The sequence below is a fragment of the Corythoichthys intestinalis genome, chromosome 2, assembly GCF_030265065.1.
Source record: "Corythoichthys intestinalis isolate RoL2023-P3 chromosome 2, ASM3026506v1, whole genome shotgun sequence".
Classification (NCBI taxonomy): Eukaryota; Metazoa; Chordata; class Actinopteri; order Syngnathiformes; family Syngnathidae; genus Corythoichthys; species Corythoichthys intestinalis.
In genome coordinates, this window is record NC_080396.1 from 74,827,278 (window position 1) to 74,841,546 (window position 14,269).

At 40.5% G+C, this 14,269-nt stretch overlaps 1 protein-coding gene across 3 annotated transcripts in view; it reads left to right on the top strand.

Annotated features, from left to right (window-relative positions):
• The window catches only part of eps8l3b (EPS8 signaling adaptor L3b), a 64,671-nt gene that overhangs the window by 15,383 nt on the left and 35,019 nt on the right, over positions 1 to 14,269 (top strand). For 2 of the 3 annotated variants that reach the window (XM_057823706.1, XM_057823705.1), the window contains exons 2-3: positions 7,803 to 7,896; positions 10,611 to 10,732. In XM_057823706.1, the coding sequence (XP_057679689.1) occupies positions 7,859 to 7,896; positions 10,611 to 10,732 (160 nt within the window). In that variant the 5' untranslated portion in view covers positions 7,803 to 7,858. The remainder of the gene's footprint in view (positions 1 to 7,802; positions 7,897 to 10,610; positions 10,733 to 14,269) is intronic. The other variant, XM_057823707.1, reaches the window with a different exon arrangement.

Genomic DNA, 14,269 nt, shown 5'->3' on the forward strand with positions numbered 1-14,269 from the left:
CACTAGTTACTTTGCCAAGTAACTAATTACTCTTAAATTCAGGTAACTGAGTTACTAACGCAATTACTTTTTGGGAGAAGTAATTTGTAACTATAATTAATTACTTTTTTTAAGTAAAATTAACAACACTGGATGCAACTGACAGCGGTAACCAGACGAGTTGATCGGGCAACAGGTTGGTGGCATCCACTGGCTTTTAAAGATGGCTGTTTGTTATTGCCCACACCTGTGGCCGCTCCACCCATCAGCCGTCCCAACCTGTAATCAGATAAAAACACGTGCACCTGCCCAAGGTGGGTCAGGTCTCAGGAGGGAAGGGCGGAGGCCCTAACAAAGGAGGAATGGGACTATATTTCGCATATATATGTATACATATATACATTGCTTAATTTGTAAATCATATGGTGCGGGAACGCAAAGTACATATGACAGCACAGGGATGACGAGAGGGTACAGGTCCCGGAATATACATAGAAAATTGTGCTGAAACAACACGCAAATGCCCACTTGCCATGCTGTGGGACTTACAAGCCTCAATTTCAGATAATATCCATGGTATAAATGTTATGACAACAATTTACAATTATTTAGGATACTCTGCACAGCACGGGCAGTTGCCGATATGAACACATGTGGGACTTACAGTAAACAGTCAGCGATATAACATGGCTATATGATTAATCCATGGCTAAGGACTCTTCACCAAATGTATCACTATACAGCCCTTTTCACACACATATCCAGGGAAATTCCCGTGTAAGGTGACGCAGGATTTGCTCGGGTCATTGCTTTCACGCATGAAAAGATGTTGCGAGAATGAAGCGGGTTGGACGCTTTCACAGATTTGTCCCGTGTTGCCTACTGGCGCTCTCTGTGCGGGGAGGGTGGCTGGCGCGATTTTATAAACCGAACATACACGTCATCTTTGGTCGGCATCGGCTGTCACAACGTTGGTGAAATCATGTTTTGTTCCGGAGGGAGCGTTGCCAACGTCGTAACTCCAGCCAATTTAAGCTCATCAAGACTGTAAGTGGTGGCAAGTGGTAAAATAGGGCCTAAAAATTTTCAGCCCGACCCGAGCTGGTCCGCGGGCATTAAAGCCCGACCTGACCCGAGCCCGGTCAATTAACTTGATTTGCAGGCCCGAGCCCGAAACCCCCCCGAAATTTGATCTTTTATTCGTAGGCTCAAGCCCGAACCCCCAACCCCCCAAAATTTTATGTTTTATTTGTGAGGACTCAGTATAAGAATGAAAAGGATGGGATGCGCCAGTCAGACCTGGACAGCACTGCTTGCTGCTTGGGAAAACGGACTGGTTGTGTTTTGTGTGATCACATTTGTGACGATGCCTGCATGTGTCTTTTATAACGAATTCTCAGTTGGTAGAAAAAAAACTTAAGTTTTCTTAATATTTAAAAAGTCTGCATATTCTTATGATCATTATAAATGCATTTAAACAATGAAATAACGCTGGAAAAGTTTGTTAAATATAAAGAGCTGCGGTTTTGCGGACACAAAAGGGAAGATTAAAAAGGATCACATTTGTAACAATAGCCACGTTTACATGCTGACTTTTATTCATACCGATTCAAATCATTCCGAATGGAAATTTCATATCAGCTGTTTACATGTCACTTCATCTATTCCGATCCAGCGTTTACATGTGTCTGCCTTTATTCCGAAAGGACGTTTGACAACTGCCGTCTGACATGCGCAGATTAATCAAGACAAAGCGTCACGTTGCAAAACATGGAGATCGATCGTCAGATCAGCTGCTGTTTTAACTTTTCGAGTGGAAACAAAACTTCAGAATGACACGCTGTTCATTTAAAAAGTTGTGTGGGCTGGTGGAGGGATTCATGGATATAAACTTTCCGCCGGACTCCAATTAGGTGCGCTATGCGTGTGCTTGGAAGCCATGTTGCAAGTGACGTTACTTACGTCACCAAGTGACGTCACCACGTCAGTACGGAGCATGTGCAGAAAGAACGCAACCAGACACGATTCCGCTTCCCTGTTTACATGATATAATTTTACTTCTAATCGGTTTGGGAAAAGGAATATTCCACCCCTGTGAATCGGAATGAAATTCCATTCGGTTTGGGCCTGTTCATTCCGAAGGAGGTGTTTATATGGAACACATTTATTCGGTTTGAACATCTAAACCGATTGTAATTGGAATATTTGGCTCCATGTAAACATGGCAAATGTCTATGCGTGAAAGACTGGTAACGAATTCTCAGTTGGCAGAAAAAAAATCGCAGGTTTTCTCAATGTTTAAATAGTCTACATATTTTTATGATCATTTTAAATGCATTTACACAATGAAATAAGGCTGGAAAGTCTTAAATCTAAACAAACAGATGTGGTTTTGGGGAAGATTAAAAAGGGGGCATGGCATGATCTGGCTCTGCACTTATACTGTTTGCAATGACCATACAGCGCCTTAGCTTTTTTGATCCAAATTATTTACTTATAACAAGTATTTCTTAGTTTAACATCCATAAATCGTTTGAGTATACATACTGTATATAAATATATATTTATTTAAAAAAGTTAGCGAGTGAGAACCTCTGCCCGTTCCGACCCGAACGTAATATTTGGACATTTTAATTTCGTTATGTTTTTGTTAGGTTTTGTGTTGGTTTCCTCCTTGTGTGTCCCCGTGATTGCCTATTAATTTCACCTGTTGTGCCTTCTCCTAGTTTATCTCTGAACTTGCATCCTCCTGTACTCACCTGTTCCTCGTTGTCTCGTTACCCCTTGTCTGCGTGTGTGTGTATATAAGCTCCCAGTTTCTTTTCATTCCTTGTTGCGTCATTGTCAATGTCTGTCTACGCACATGTCCACGTTCATGTCAGCATTTTCCCCCCAGTTCCTCGTGTTCCTCGTCCTGCTTTTGAAGTAAGTTGATTTGTTAGACTGACTTTTGTTTGTTAAGACTTTTTGGATTCCCCGGTCATTTTGTTGGTACTTTGTTTTTTGTTGGCATTGATTAAAACATTTTTGCACCACCTTTTATGCCTCGCTTCCCTTTTCCTGCATTTGGGTCCACACACCACCTGCCTGGCCGCATTCCTGAGAGTTTTCAGTTTAAATTAGCTATTTCCCACTTGCTATGTTTATAATTGTGATGTTTGTTTACCGCTTTGCGTTTTACTGCGAAGAGGGAGGAAGTGACGATCGGTCCGCTATGATATTTACCTTTATCAGCCATGGCTGTGACCCTGGAATTTAACGCCTGCTTTCACCGCTTCCCGGGTAAGTCCCGGACATGACACTAGGACGCGACCTGTGAAATGTCCGCGTAATCTCCGTGTCAGTTGACATGGGAAATTGTTTTCACACACAACTGCTACATGGGTTAATCCCCCGACATTGCCGGTGTTTCGGAGTATGTGAAAGGGGCTGTAGCTAAGCGTTTGACTCTTTGTCAACGTTACAATATTATATAGTACAATACAATACAATACAATACATTTAAAAAAGTTTTTATATTATTATCATTTTCTACACACGAGATCCGTCCAAATAAGTTCCGGAACACAATGACGCCAAAATCAAGAGGTGGCGGATCCTGTTGCGGTGTGTTCCGGCACAAATTAACCCCTGCATATACAGTATATGTGTGTGTGTGTATATACTCATAATATAGCATTGATGATAATAAAATGACGGTACTGCAATCAATGTACTGTATTCAGCGGGATAGCGTTGATGATAATTAATAAAATGACGGTACTGTGATCAATGTACTGTATTCAGCGGGACACAATCTCCGTTAAGCGAAATGACGGTAATGTGATCAATGTACTGTATTCAGTGGGATAGCGTTGATGATAATTAATAAAATGACGGTACAGGGATCAATGTACTGTATTCAGTGGGACAAAAATCTCTGTAATGCAAGGGTTTGAATAAACGCATTAGGATCGCTTATGTTAGCTAAACCGTTTGGCGCTCTGAACCAAACGGAGATGTACGTTATAGATATGATGAGACTAGGCCACAGAGCTCTGTGGCTTACTTTCCATGAGGTCTGCGCTGATTGGCTTATTTTTGGGCTTACTTGTGCTTACTTTGCTCAAAGAGCAGGCGCAAGTGAGGCGCGTCGCGTGGGGCAGATCCATGCAACACCGGCTACATACGCACATGTTGTTTTCAGAAAAAAACATGGCACAACCTGCCACATTATGATAATACCATTTATGGGATCATTTTCACACATACGCCCACTATATTAAAAAAAATATTGTAAGTTTTACTTCATGAGTGACGCATGACTGTGACTGTATGTGGCCACTCCTCTTACTTGACCCAAAAGTTCATACGTTTATATGTATAATTTGTTGAACGTTGCTTTTTGAGGAGCTGCTTGGCACTGCTGACCTACAGGAGACATCGCCATATCATATATTTTTTAGGGCTGTCAAATTTATCACATTAACGGGCAGTAATTACATTTTTTAATTAATCACGTTAAAATATTTGACGCAATTAACGCATGGACTTAATGACCCGTTCAAGCGTTGCCTCAAACAGTTTAAAATGATGCCGTTTTAGCACATTGAGACCGAAAAGGCAGAGCAGGAGACGTTCTTTTTCTTAACACGCCTAATTTAACACAACGCAGAACTGTATATGATTTGCAATCACCACCGACAGTCATGGTTGCCCTACCTCCCATCATGCATTTGTGTGGAGCAAGAAACGTTCTTTTTCTTAACACGCCTAATTGAACACAACGCAGAACATACTGTATACCATTTGCAGCCACCACTGACAGTCATGGTTGCCCAACTTTCCATCATGGATTTGGGCGGAGCAAGGGACGTTCTTTTTCTTAACACGCCTAATTGAACACAATGCAGAAAATACTGTAGAGCATTTGCAGCCACAGCTGACAGTTATGATTGCCATACCTCCCATCCAGGGGTCGCGTTAACCGAATATTTTCCGTCATTGACCGGTTTTTTAAAACAGTGACGGAAAAAACTGAAGGCCATCCGTCATTTTGACAGGTTGCGATTCACACCCCAGACCACAGGATAGCGAGTGAGCATATTGTAGCGTCGCCGGGGCTGTCATCAATGGGTTAATTTGTGCACCAACGCGGGGCTGTCATTGGTGTGCTGGTGCACCAGCGTGACGCTCGGATTGGTGGACTACATTGCGTCAGTGTATGTAGTTGTTGTTGTTGTTTTTGCATTGGTGAGGTGGCGGGAAGTTAATAAAGGAAAAGAGGAAAAAGGCTCGTGTGTTGTTTTCGCGGCCAAACTTCCGCTTAGCAAACGCTACAATATTAATAAGCTATTGTCTCTCTTGATGCATGACGTCGCTGGCCTTACTCGGAAAAATGTCCGAACTAGCATTCAGGTGTAGCAAACACGGAAACGTTAGGAAGCTTTGGAGAGCATTGTCTACGGCTACGTTCATTCTACAGGTCTTAATGCACGAATCCAATTTTTTCGTGTTTTTCCCACTCGAGTCAGGCATTAACTTGACGGTCTGAATGGAACAAGTCGCATAGAAGTGGACCATTTCAAATCCGATCTGGGTCATTTTTTTATGTGGTTCAAATCCGATCTGGGCCACATTTTTCCAGACTGTCGCGGCGGTCTGTACCGTCCAGTGTCCCAAATCCGATTTCAGTTGTGCGTTATTAGCGCCTAGCTTGCTGTGAACACGGCTTGACAACAGTCATAAAAAAATAAAAATGGGTTGAGGATAAGCATGAGAATGATCGGTTTTCTCTCTGCTCTATGTGAGCTATATTTCAACATTTCCGACACGGCCGAGAGTCGGGAGAGGGGTCTGCAGCGGAGAGAGTCGGGGAAAACTGCCGTATGTGTGTGTGACATGCACGGACAGTGCGTGCATGCTATCGAGCCATATAAACTGTGCATATAAGCCTAAACGGGGATTATTTATGTCTGTCATTTGTGTCCTCCTTTTGAAAAGCAAAATATGATAGCCCTGGAATGATGGATGACTTGTCATTTGTTTTGATGCTTCTGCGCACCGGCGCGTGTCGGACTGCGACAGGCAGTCTGAACGGGCACGCCAAAAAAACGGATATGACACAAAAATCGGATTTGTGCATTAAGACCTGTAGTATGAACGTAGCCTAATTGAATGAGCAGGACAAACAGCTTGGAGTCAGAAGTACATGCGCTATTGTCAAACCTGAACGCACCTCGAGTCTTGGATGACAAATCAACAGAGCAGAGAGTAGACACAACATGGCTGGTAGTTTCTTCAATTTATTCAGAGTTGAGTAAGTAACGCACCGCTTTTGACCAACACTGCTATTGAATATGTCATTATTATCATTTTAAAAATTTAAGTGACGGGTAAAAATAGATTATGACCGGATTTTTATGACCCTGTCAGTCAAAATGACAGACATCGAAAAAGTCTAGCGCAACCTCTGCTCCCATCATGCATTTGGGCGGAGCAAGAGACGTTCTTTTTCTTAACACGCCTAATTGAACACAACGCAGAAGATACTGTATACCATTTGCAGCCACCACTGACAGTCATGGTTGCCCAACTTTCCATCATGCATTTGGGCGGAGCAAGGGACATTCTTTTTCTTAACACGCCTAATTGAACCCAACGCAGAACATACTGTATACCATTTGCAGCCGCCGCTGACAGTCATGGTTGCCGTATCTCTAATCATGCATTTGGGTGGAGCAGGAGACGTTGTTAACACACCTAATTGAACACAATCCACAACTTACTGTATGCCATTTGCAGCCACCACTGACATTCATGGTTGCCTTACTTCCCATGATGCATTTGGGCTGAGTAGGAGACATGCTTTTTCTTAACATGCCTAGTTGAATACAACGCAGAACATACTGTAAACCATTTGCAGCCACCACTGACAGTCATGGTTGCCCAACTTCCCATCATGCATTTGGGCCGAACAGTTAAGTCGCTACAGTCTCATTTAGTGAAAGCACAACAAAAATAATATTCTTATCTCTCAAAAAAATAATGTTCACAAAAAGAAAAGCGCTCAATGCAAAGAAAACTGGCATTCCCAATCAAATAGCTATGCAAAATACACATAAATGTTAATAATGTTAATGCCATCTTGTGGATTTATTGTTAAACAAATACGGTACTTACGTACAGTATGTTGAATGCTTATGTCCGTCTTGTGTCTGATCTTTCCATTCCAACAATAATTTACAGAAAAATATGGCATATTTTAGAGATGGTTTGATTTGCGATTAATTACGAGTAAATAATTATTAAGCTGTGATTAACTCGATTAAAATTTTCAATCGTTTGACAGCCCTAATATTTTTATGGCTGTGATGTATGTCTATGTGGGTGTTTTTGTTTCATATGTATAGGTCCTTTTTGTTTTTTTTTTCTTTTTGGGGGGTACTGCCCCCCCATACATTATGGTCTCTCAGGTCATGATCTTGATCCCATTGCTGAAGATGTATGCCAAATTTAACTTCTCTACCGTTTTCCACCTGTAAACAAACGAACAAAAAATGTTATGTATAAATAGGCCTATATATTTCCCTCCCCCATCTATTTCAAACATTTTTGAAAAAGCTTGAGGGAGCCACTAGGACAGCGCTAAAGAGCCATATGCGGCTCTAGAGCTGGGGGTTTCTGACCCCCACCTTAGCATGTCCATTAAGATAAATATTGTTAGCCTGATAGCATAATTGCCCAACTCATTTTAATATTTATATATATATATATATATATAAATATTGTTAAATAATACAGTTTCACCTGCCATAAACATGTTCAAATGTGCTCCTTCTTAGGTTTGAAGTGGGAGTGCTGCTGAGTTTACTAAGAAAACCTCCGACAAGGATTGAAAATGTTGACCAACTCTCGTCCCTTTTCTTACTCCCCACGGTGAGTTTTCTTGTCAGGTTCAAGGGTTGCCAACTGTCCCTTGAATAACGGAATCGTCCGGTATTCACAAACAAAAGTACACGTCCCTTATTGAGCTTTTGAGGAACATACTCTGTCCCGTGTAACCATAACCTACCGCAATAAGTGAAAAACCGCGAAGTAGCCCCCAATCATTTTTTTTGTGTGTGTGTTCGGTGCATTCAGAATTAGCATTAGAAAGGGATACATATAAGATGTGTTTTTTCACTTTTTTTCCCTACAGTACAATCTTAAAAAACAACTTTTATGTATGTGGCGGAAAACACTCAGGTGAGTTGAAGTTCCGCTCTGAGAGCCCGAATTTGGCCAAATTTATGAATTGTCCGATATGCACGTGTGATACATAATTGAAAAGCTTAAAATCAAAATTTTCTGGGGGAAGAACATTTTTAAACAGGAGGGCATTTAGACAAAAAAGAAAAAATTAAACAGTGAAACCCTAAGAGGAGGTGAGAGCACTCGAGAGCATAATTAAAGACGGCATGATTTTAACGAGATATTATCACGTACTTACCTCTTTTCAATCCTAAAACTCCATGTAGCGTGTATCACAGAGTGTCAAGACACAGCTGTGAATGGTCACAGCCGGATTTTTGGGGGGATTTTGTGGATGAAGCATGGTAATATAACAAGGGTCGCGATGCAGAAATAGCATACATCAAAGTGCGGTCAAGATTTTCATATATTTACCCTTTTAAACATTTTTTTTTCTTTGTTTGGATCGATTATTTATCATCGAAAATATTGGGGAAAATGCGACAGTAACGAAAAAATACAATTAGCGATAGTTATGAGGTAGATATCTGTGACTTTTTTACATACGCAAATTTTTTTATTGTGACATAATTTGTTTAAAAGTTTAAAATATGCAAGTGAATCATTTTTTAAATTCGTTTTTTTTTTTTTTTTCAAATGAAATATTACACATCCATTAATGATTCTAATTTAAAAATGATGGACAATTCGAATAATATATATAATTACTTACCTTCTTTATATGGCTGGGTTGAAACAAAAGCGGTTGCGCGACGCCTGTAAACGGGGGTTTCCAGGGTAAAACAGACAAATTAAAAATAGTTTGGGGGCTTAATGCGCCATGAATCTGCTATGGCAGCATATATATATATATTGTTCTATCAAACACAACCGTTCTTTTGGGTTAAAATACAGCAGTTCATTTAAAAAGGGGTGCAAGAGCAGAAACTGATTTTTCAGTCTTGTCTGTGTTTTCCACAACATATATTTTAAAAAATGTTTTTTAAGCACTTCAAATTTAAAAATTTAAACATCTTACTGTCCCACCGAATTATTTTTAAACAAGAATAAATTAGAAAAATGCTTGTCTATATCAAATGCTTCATTGAGTGACTCCACCCAAATCCGCTCAAGCTGCTCACTTACAATGAGTTGCCACAGCAACTCTTTAGCAAACTAAACAATGATTGATGCATGCGGTGCTTTGAATATTCGGCTTACAAGCATCTCTGGCAAGATCAAACATTAACCTTTGTCAATCATCGTTAACTTTAATAAGCAACTCCAGTGCACTGTCAGACCAGGTAAAGCAGCAGAAGGGACAGGGAGAATACGTGATCAGATAAGGATAGCTCATCTATTTATTTACTGAAAAAAAAAATCTGCGATGGACTGAGGGCGCGAAGTAGCGAGGGATCACTGTTGTGTCTTATTTGTAGAACAAACGAATACTGGTATGGTGCTTTACAAGAATATGCATAGAAACGCATTCCCCCGCCTCTGCTGCATTTTGACCAATGAGCTGACGAAACAATGACAATACTAACGGAAGACAACATTAGAGTGTGGTAGATTAGAGATTTGAGTGAAGCAGGAGTGAAAAGCATGTTCAACTTGATCATTTGTTTTCATCTTCTTTTCTGTGTACTCCATTTTCATTAATTGTAGTATTATATTTTTGTCTTCTGTTAATTTCATTTGTATTTCTTCATTATATTTGGAGTGATCATTTACGAAAATGTAAATTTAAAAAAATTGCCAAACATACACACACATACAAACATGAAGGCTGAGGACCTTAAGTGTTAAATTATACAATTTTAAATTAACATGACAGATGTTTAATTTATTCAAAAATATTTTGTATTAAAAATACATTGCTGATGATTACTGTTTCCATGTTCTTATATCAGTCAAATATGTACCTAATTAATTCAGTTTTGAGTAAAATTATTATAATAATTTTTTAAAAAATTACTTTTTACAGACAAAATTCAAGTTTTATTCCATGCTAGGGAATGTTTTCTCCACTAGAGGGCACTAACAATCTTTGGAGGGTGGTTTTTCATTTCTCATTTTTTCCAGTTGGAATTAGATGATTTTTGTGTATTATTTTGGCTCATTATGGTCATTTGATTGATAACGGTACAGCATAATAATAACAATTCATACAAATGATGCTGTGCTGTATCATTGTTTTAAATAATATCAGACATTGTTAGCAGTTACTCACAAAATTATCCGTTACTTGAGTATTATTTTCACTCAATACTTTTTTTTTTACTTATGCTTGAGTAACTGCACTTTGTTTGAATGACTACTTTTGTAATATTATTTGAACACTACTCTTATTTGAGTCCAAATTTTGGCTATTCTACCCACCTGTGTTCTAGTGTTCAATGTAGAACTTTGTGTTTCAGGGGTTTCTCACCAGAAGAGCTTCCTCAGTCGAGGTGGACTTTCCAACAAGATGATTCTAGGGGGTCCTCGCCTCAGGGCTCTCGGAGAAGCGTACCCAGACTGACTGCCAAATCCATATACAGTATGTTGACACATAACAAACTCGTATGTACAAACCGGATTCCCAAAAAGTTGGAACACTACAAATCATGAATAAATTACGGTATTTTATTCAGTCACACGCTTTTATTTTGACATTGGCGCCGTAAACCCAGAGATTTGTGCACTATTGCACTTGGCTCACTTTTGTGTCTGCAGTCGCGTTTGTTCATTCGCCCCCTTCCTGTCAAAATGGAATTCACGTCTAGCGCCGTCAATGGCAGCCAATGAATTGACATTGAAGTGACCCAAAAATGCCCCGAAATCAACAGGAACTAACCTGGAAATGCCCAAGATCAACAAGAAGGGACCAATAAACAGGAGCTGGCCCAGAAAAGCCCTAAATCAACAGCAAACGATCCAAAATATACAGGAAGTGACACTAAGATACCCCAAAATGCACAGAAAGTGACCAGTAAGCAGTGTTGGGCACGTTACTTTAAAAAAGTAATTAGTTACATTACTCACTACTTCTTCCAAAAACTAACTTAGTAACTGAATTACTCTATAGTAAAAGTAGCTAGTTACCAGGGAAAGTAACTATTTCCGTTACTTTAAAAAGAACTTGTTGTATGTCAAAGAATTTGAAATTTTCTGAGCAGTATTCGAGTCAGTGGAATAGAGAAGAACAGACAGGTAGTTAACTTGTTAGGTGCTTCAGCAGATTTGAATTGCTTACCACAGATGTCGACAAAAGCTTTGCCCCGGGACATAAATTACACATTACATGCAGGTTCTTTCCTTTAATTTCGACAAACTTGAAATAGTGTCTATATCTCCACCTCTTAAAGGACAATTTTTCTTCTGAATGCTCTGCCATCCCGACCCTGTGCATCTGTTTTTGCGTGTGTGTTTGCCGCACGCGCTGTTCCGGTTTGCTTGTGAAATCACCGGCTCTGATTGGCTTACCACGACACATGACTCTAACCCTCAGCCAATCACAATCACTTCCATCGCATCTCTCGAGGGGATGCATTCAGGTAGGCTCGTTTCCCGACAATTCACGTCACCTTCAAAGCGTCTGCCGTCCTCAAGATGGAAGCAGAATTATTGCTGGCTGACAGTGGGAGATGGGAACGAGGCTAGCATCAGGTGTAGCAAACAGAAACGTTACCAAACTTTGGAAAGCATTGTCTAATTGAATGAGCAGGGACAAACAGCTTGGAGTCAGAAGTACGTGCGCTATTCTTGAACCTGAACGCACCCCAAGTCTTGGATGACAAATCAACAGAGCAGAGAGTCGACTCGACACGGCTGGTAGTTTCTTCAATTTATTCAGAGTAAGTAATCCACCGCTTTTGACCGTCAGTAACGGTAACGGCGGAAAAAGTAATTAGTTAGATTACCCCGTTACTGAAAAAATAACACCGTTACGTTACTGCGTTATTTATAACGGCGTTACTCCCACCACTGCCAGTAAGTACCCTAAAATTACAAGTGAAGTGTCCAAAAATGTACTCTTTGGCATCCACTGACAATGATAGAGGTCCAATTGACTTAAACTTGGAGGACTGGCTGTGAATGCTCATATTTCAATGTGGCAAATGAAATAGGCACTGTCAAGGGCAGTCAGTGAGTTATTTAGACGAAAATAAACTGGCTCGGCCAACATGCTTTAGCATAGCATTTGCGTTAGGATTAGCATAAACTTAAGCGTAGCAAGCGTCATCTCAAACTCTCGGACAACTGTTTTTTTTACGCACAGTTGTAATAATTAGGGCTATCTAATAATAAGTATTATCGTGCAAAAGACTAAGACAAAAATTAAAAAGGCTGCCAAAAACAACACCAGCAACGAGTTACATTTAGTGTGTGATGATCACTCTTTACCGTCCTTTAAAAGCTAAAGCAACATTGCATATTTGCTTTTGCCAAAGTTAGAAAACAAATCTTACCATGAGTTTCACAACAAGCAAGCCTGGAGCGAAGCCTGGCTTAAAGTGCCTGTGAAAAGAAAAATAATTCATAATACACGCGGTATTTTATGCATATTTTATTACATATTTATTTAGTTTTTTGAATCCCGCGCCATGAAAATAAGTAACTTCGCATTGAGAAAGAGGGCGCTGTGACGTGTACGGTAGAAAGAGTCCTCTTCACTATACAGCCGTACTGTTGTATGAGAAGGACTAAGGATTCAGCTGATTTTGCGGATTAATACGTTTATTTTTCGCATCACGCCAGCCAAACGGCTGCAGAAAAATCTTGCTGTACGAGAGAGAGGCGCGTGCGCCTTTTTGGGGTTACAAAAGGTTCCCATTCACCAGTGGATATTGGCCCAAAAAAAGCCCTACTACTGTAGGACCATGGGACTTACGAGGAAGTGAGTAAACATCGTGTTTTGTATTATGTCAAATATTGGGATGATTTTGATATGTGGGTGGCTTGCATTTTGTGGCCGACATGCTCCTTGTCCCCTCGGCCGACGACCAGCGGCTTGTCACAAATCCTCCCGCCGGGAGAGCACTATACTCGGCTTATTCCCCTCTTCATGTGCCCGGTGTTCTGTCAAATTTTCCGACCGATCAGAAATTGCAACTTTGAGTTAAAAATAGCTGCGAATACAGCGCTTACAAAGTAAACACTACAAACTTTCTTTAAATAAAGGACTACTTACGTTTGATCATGGATGGGCATGTACCGAAAAAAGCTCTCCTCATACACATTAGCTGCACATGTTAGCTGCACAACAAATGCAGCCGCCCTCCTCCACTTATTTTTGCCATATTCGTGTTGACCATTTGGCAGCTACACGCTCCTCCGACATCGGCCAGGTTGTTCAGCGGTCATTGTCCAGCTGCTTCCCGGCAAGCTCTCCTGTCCGTAGTAGCAGGGGAACGAGCTGCAAATTGCTCTCTGCCGGGCGGTTTGCCGATTGGTGATAACAATTGACAACCCAGTCATCATGTGAAATTATCCGGGCTAGTTATGTGTGATTTTCCTTTTGGAAGACTTTGAAACATCACGCGGTTCGGGTTAGCACGTCGGCTAGCTGTCACGCCTCTTGGTTTGTTTACATTCTCCGAAGCCGGGGAAGGGAAATGACATAAGCCCAATTTAGGTGGCATAAAATATCATTCGGGAGGTGCGACAGTATAGGTGAAGTCCACAGTTTTGACCATTATGAAGTAATTTTGCCATGTTGTCTTAAATAAATGCATTTTTATTATTTCATATTCCAATTAGCACAAGACTGTTTCTTGTCATGACCATGTCATTTATTTAGCTATTGGGGAAACATAGTTGGATAAAAAGAATATCCTGTAAAAATATTGGAGTAGAGAGACTGAAACAATGACATTTTGCCGCTCTCTTCGTCGCGTTTTCCTCGTTGTGAATAATTCCCCCTCAATGGGCTGCGCACTAAATCAGATGAAATCGTGACTTCGCTGACGTCATCCACCTGTTGGGGACGCTAGAGCCCTATAATGGTAGGCGTGGCAAACCGGCAGATTAAAACACTAATTTCTCGTCATTTGCGCGTCGCTAAATTGTTGTATATAGTCGAATCGTCTCAAAA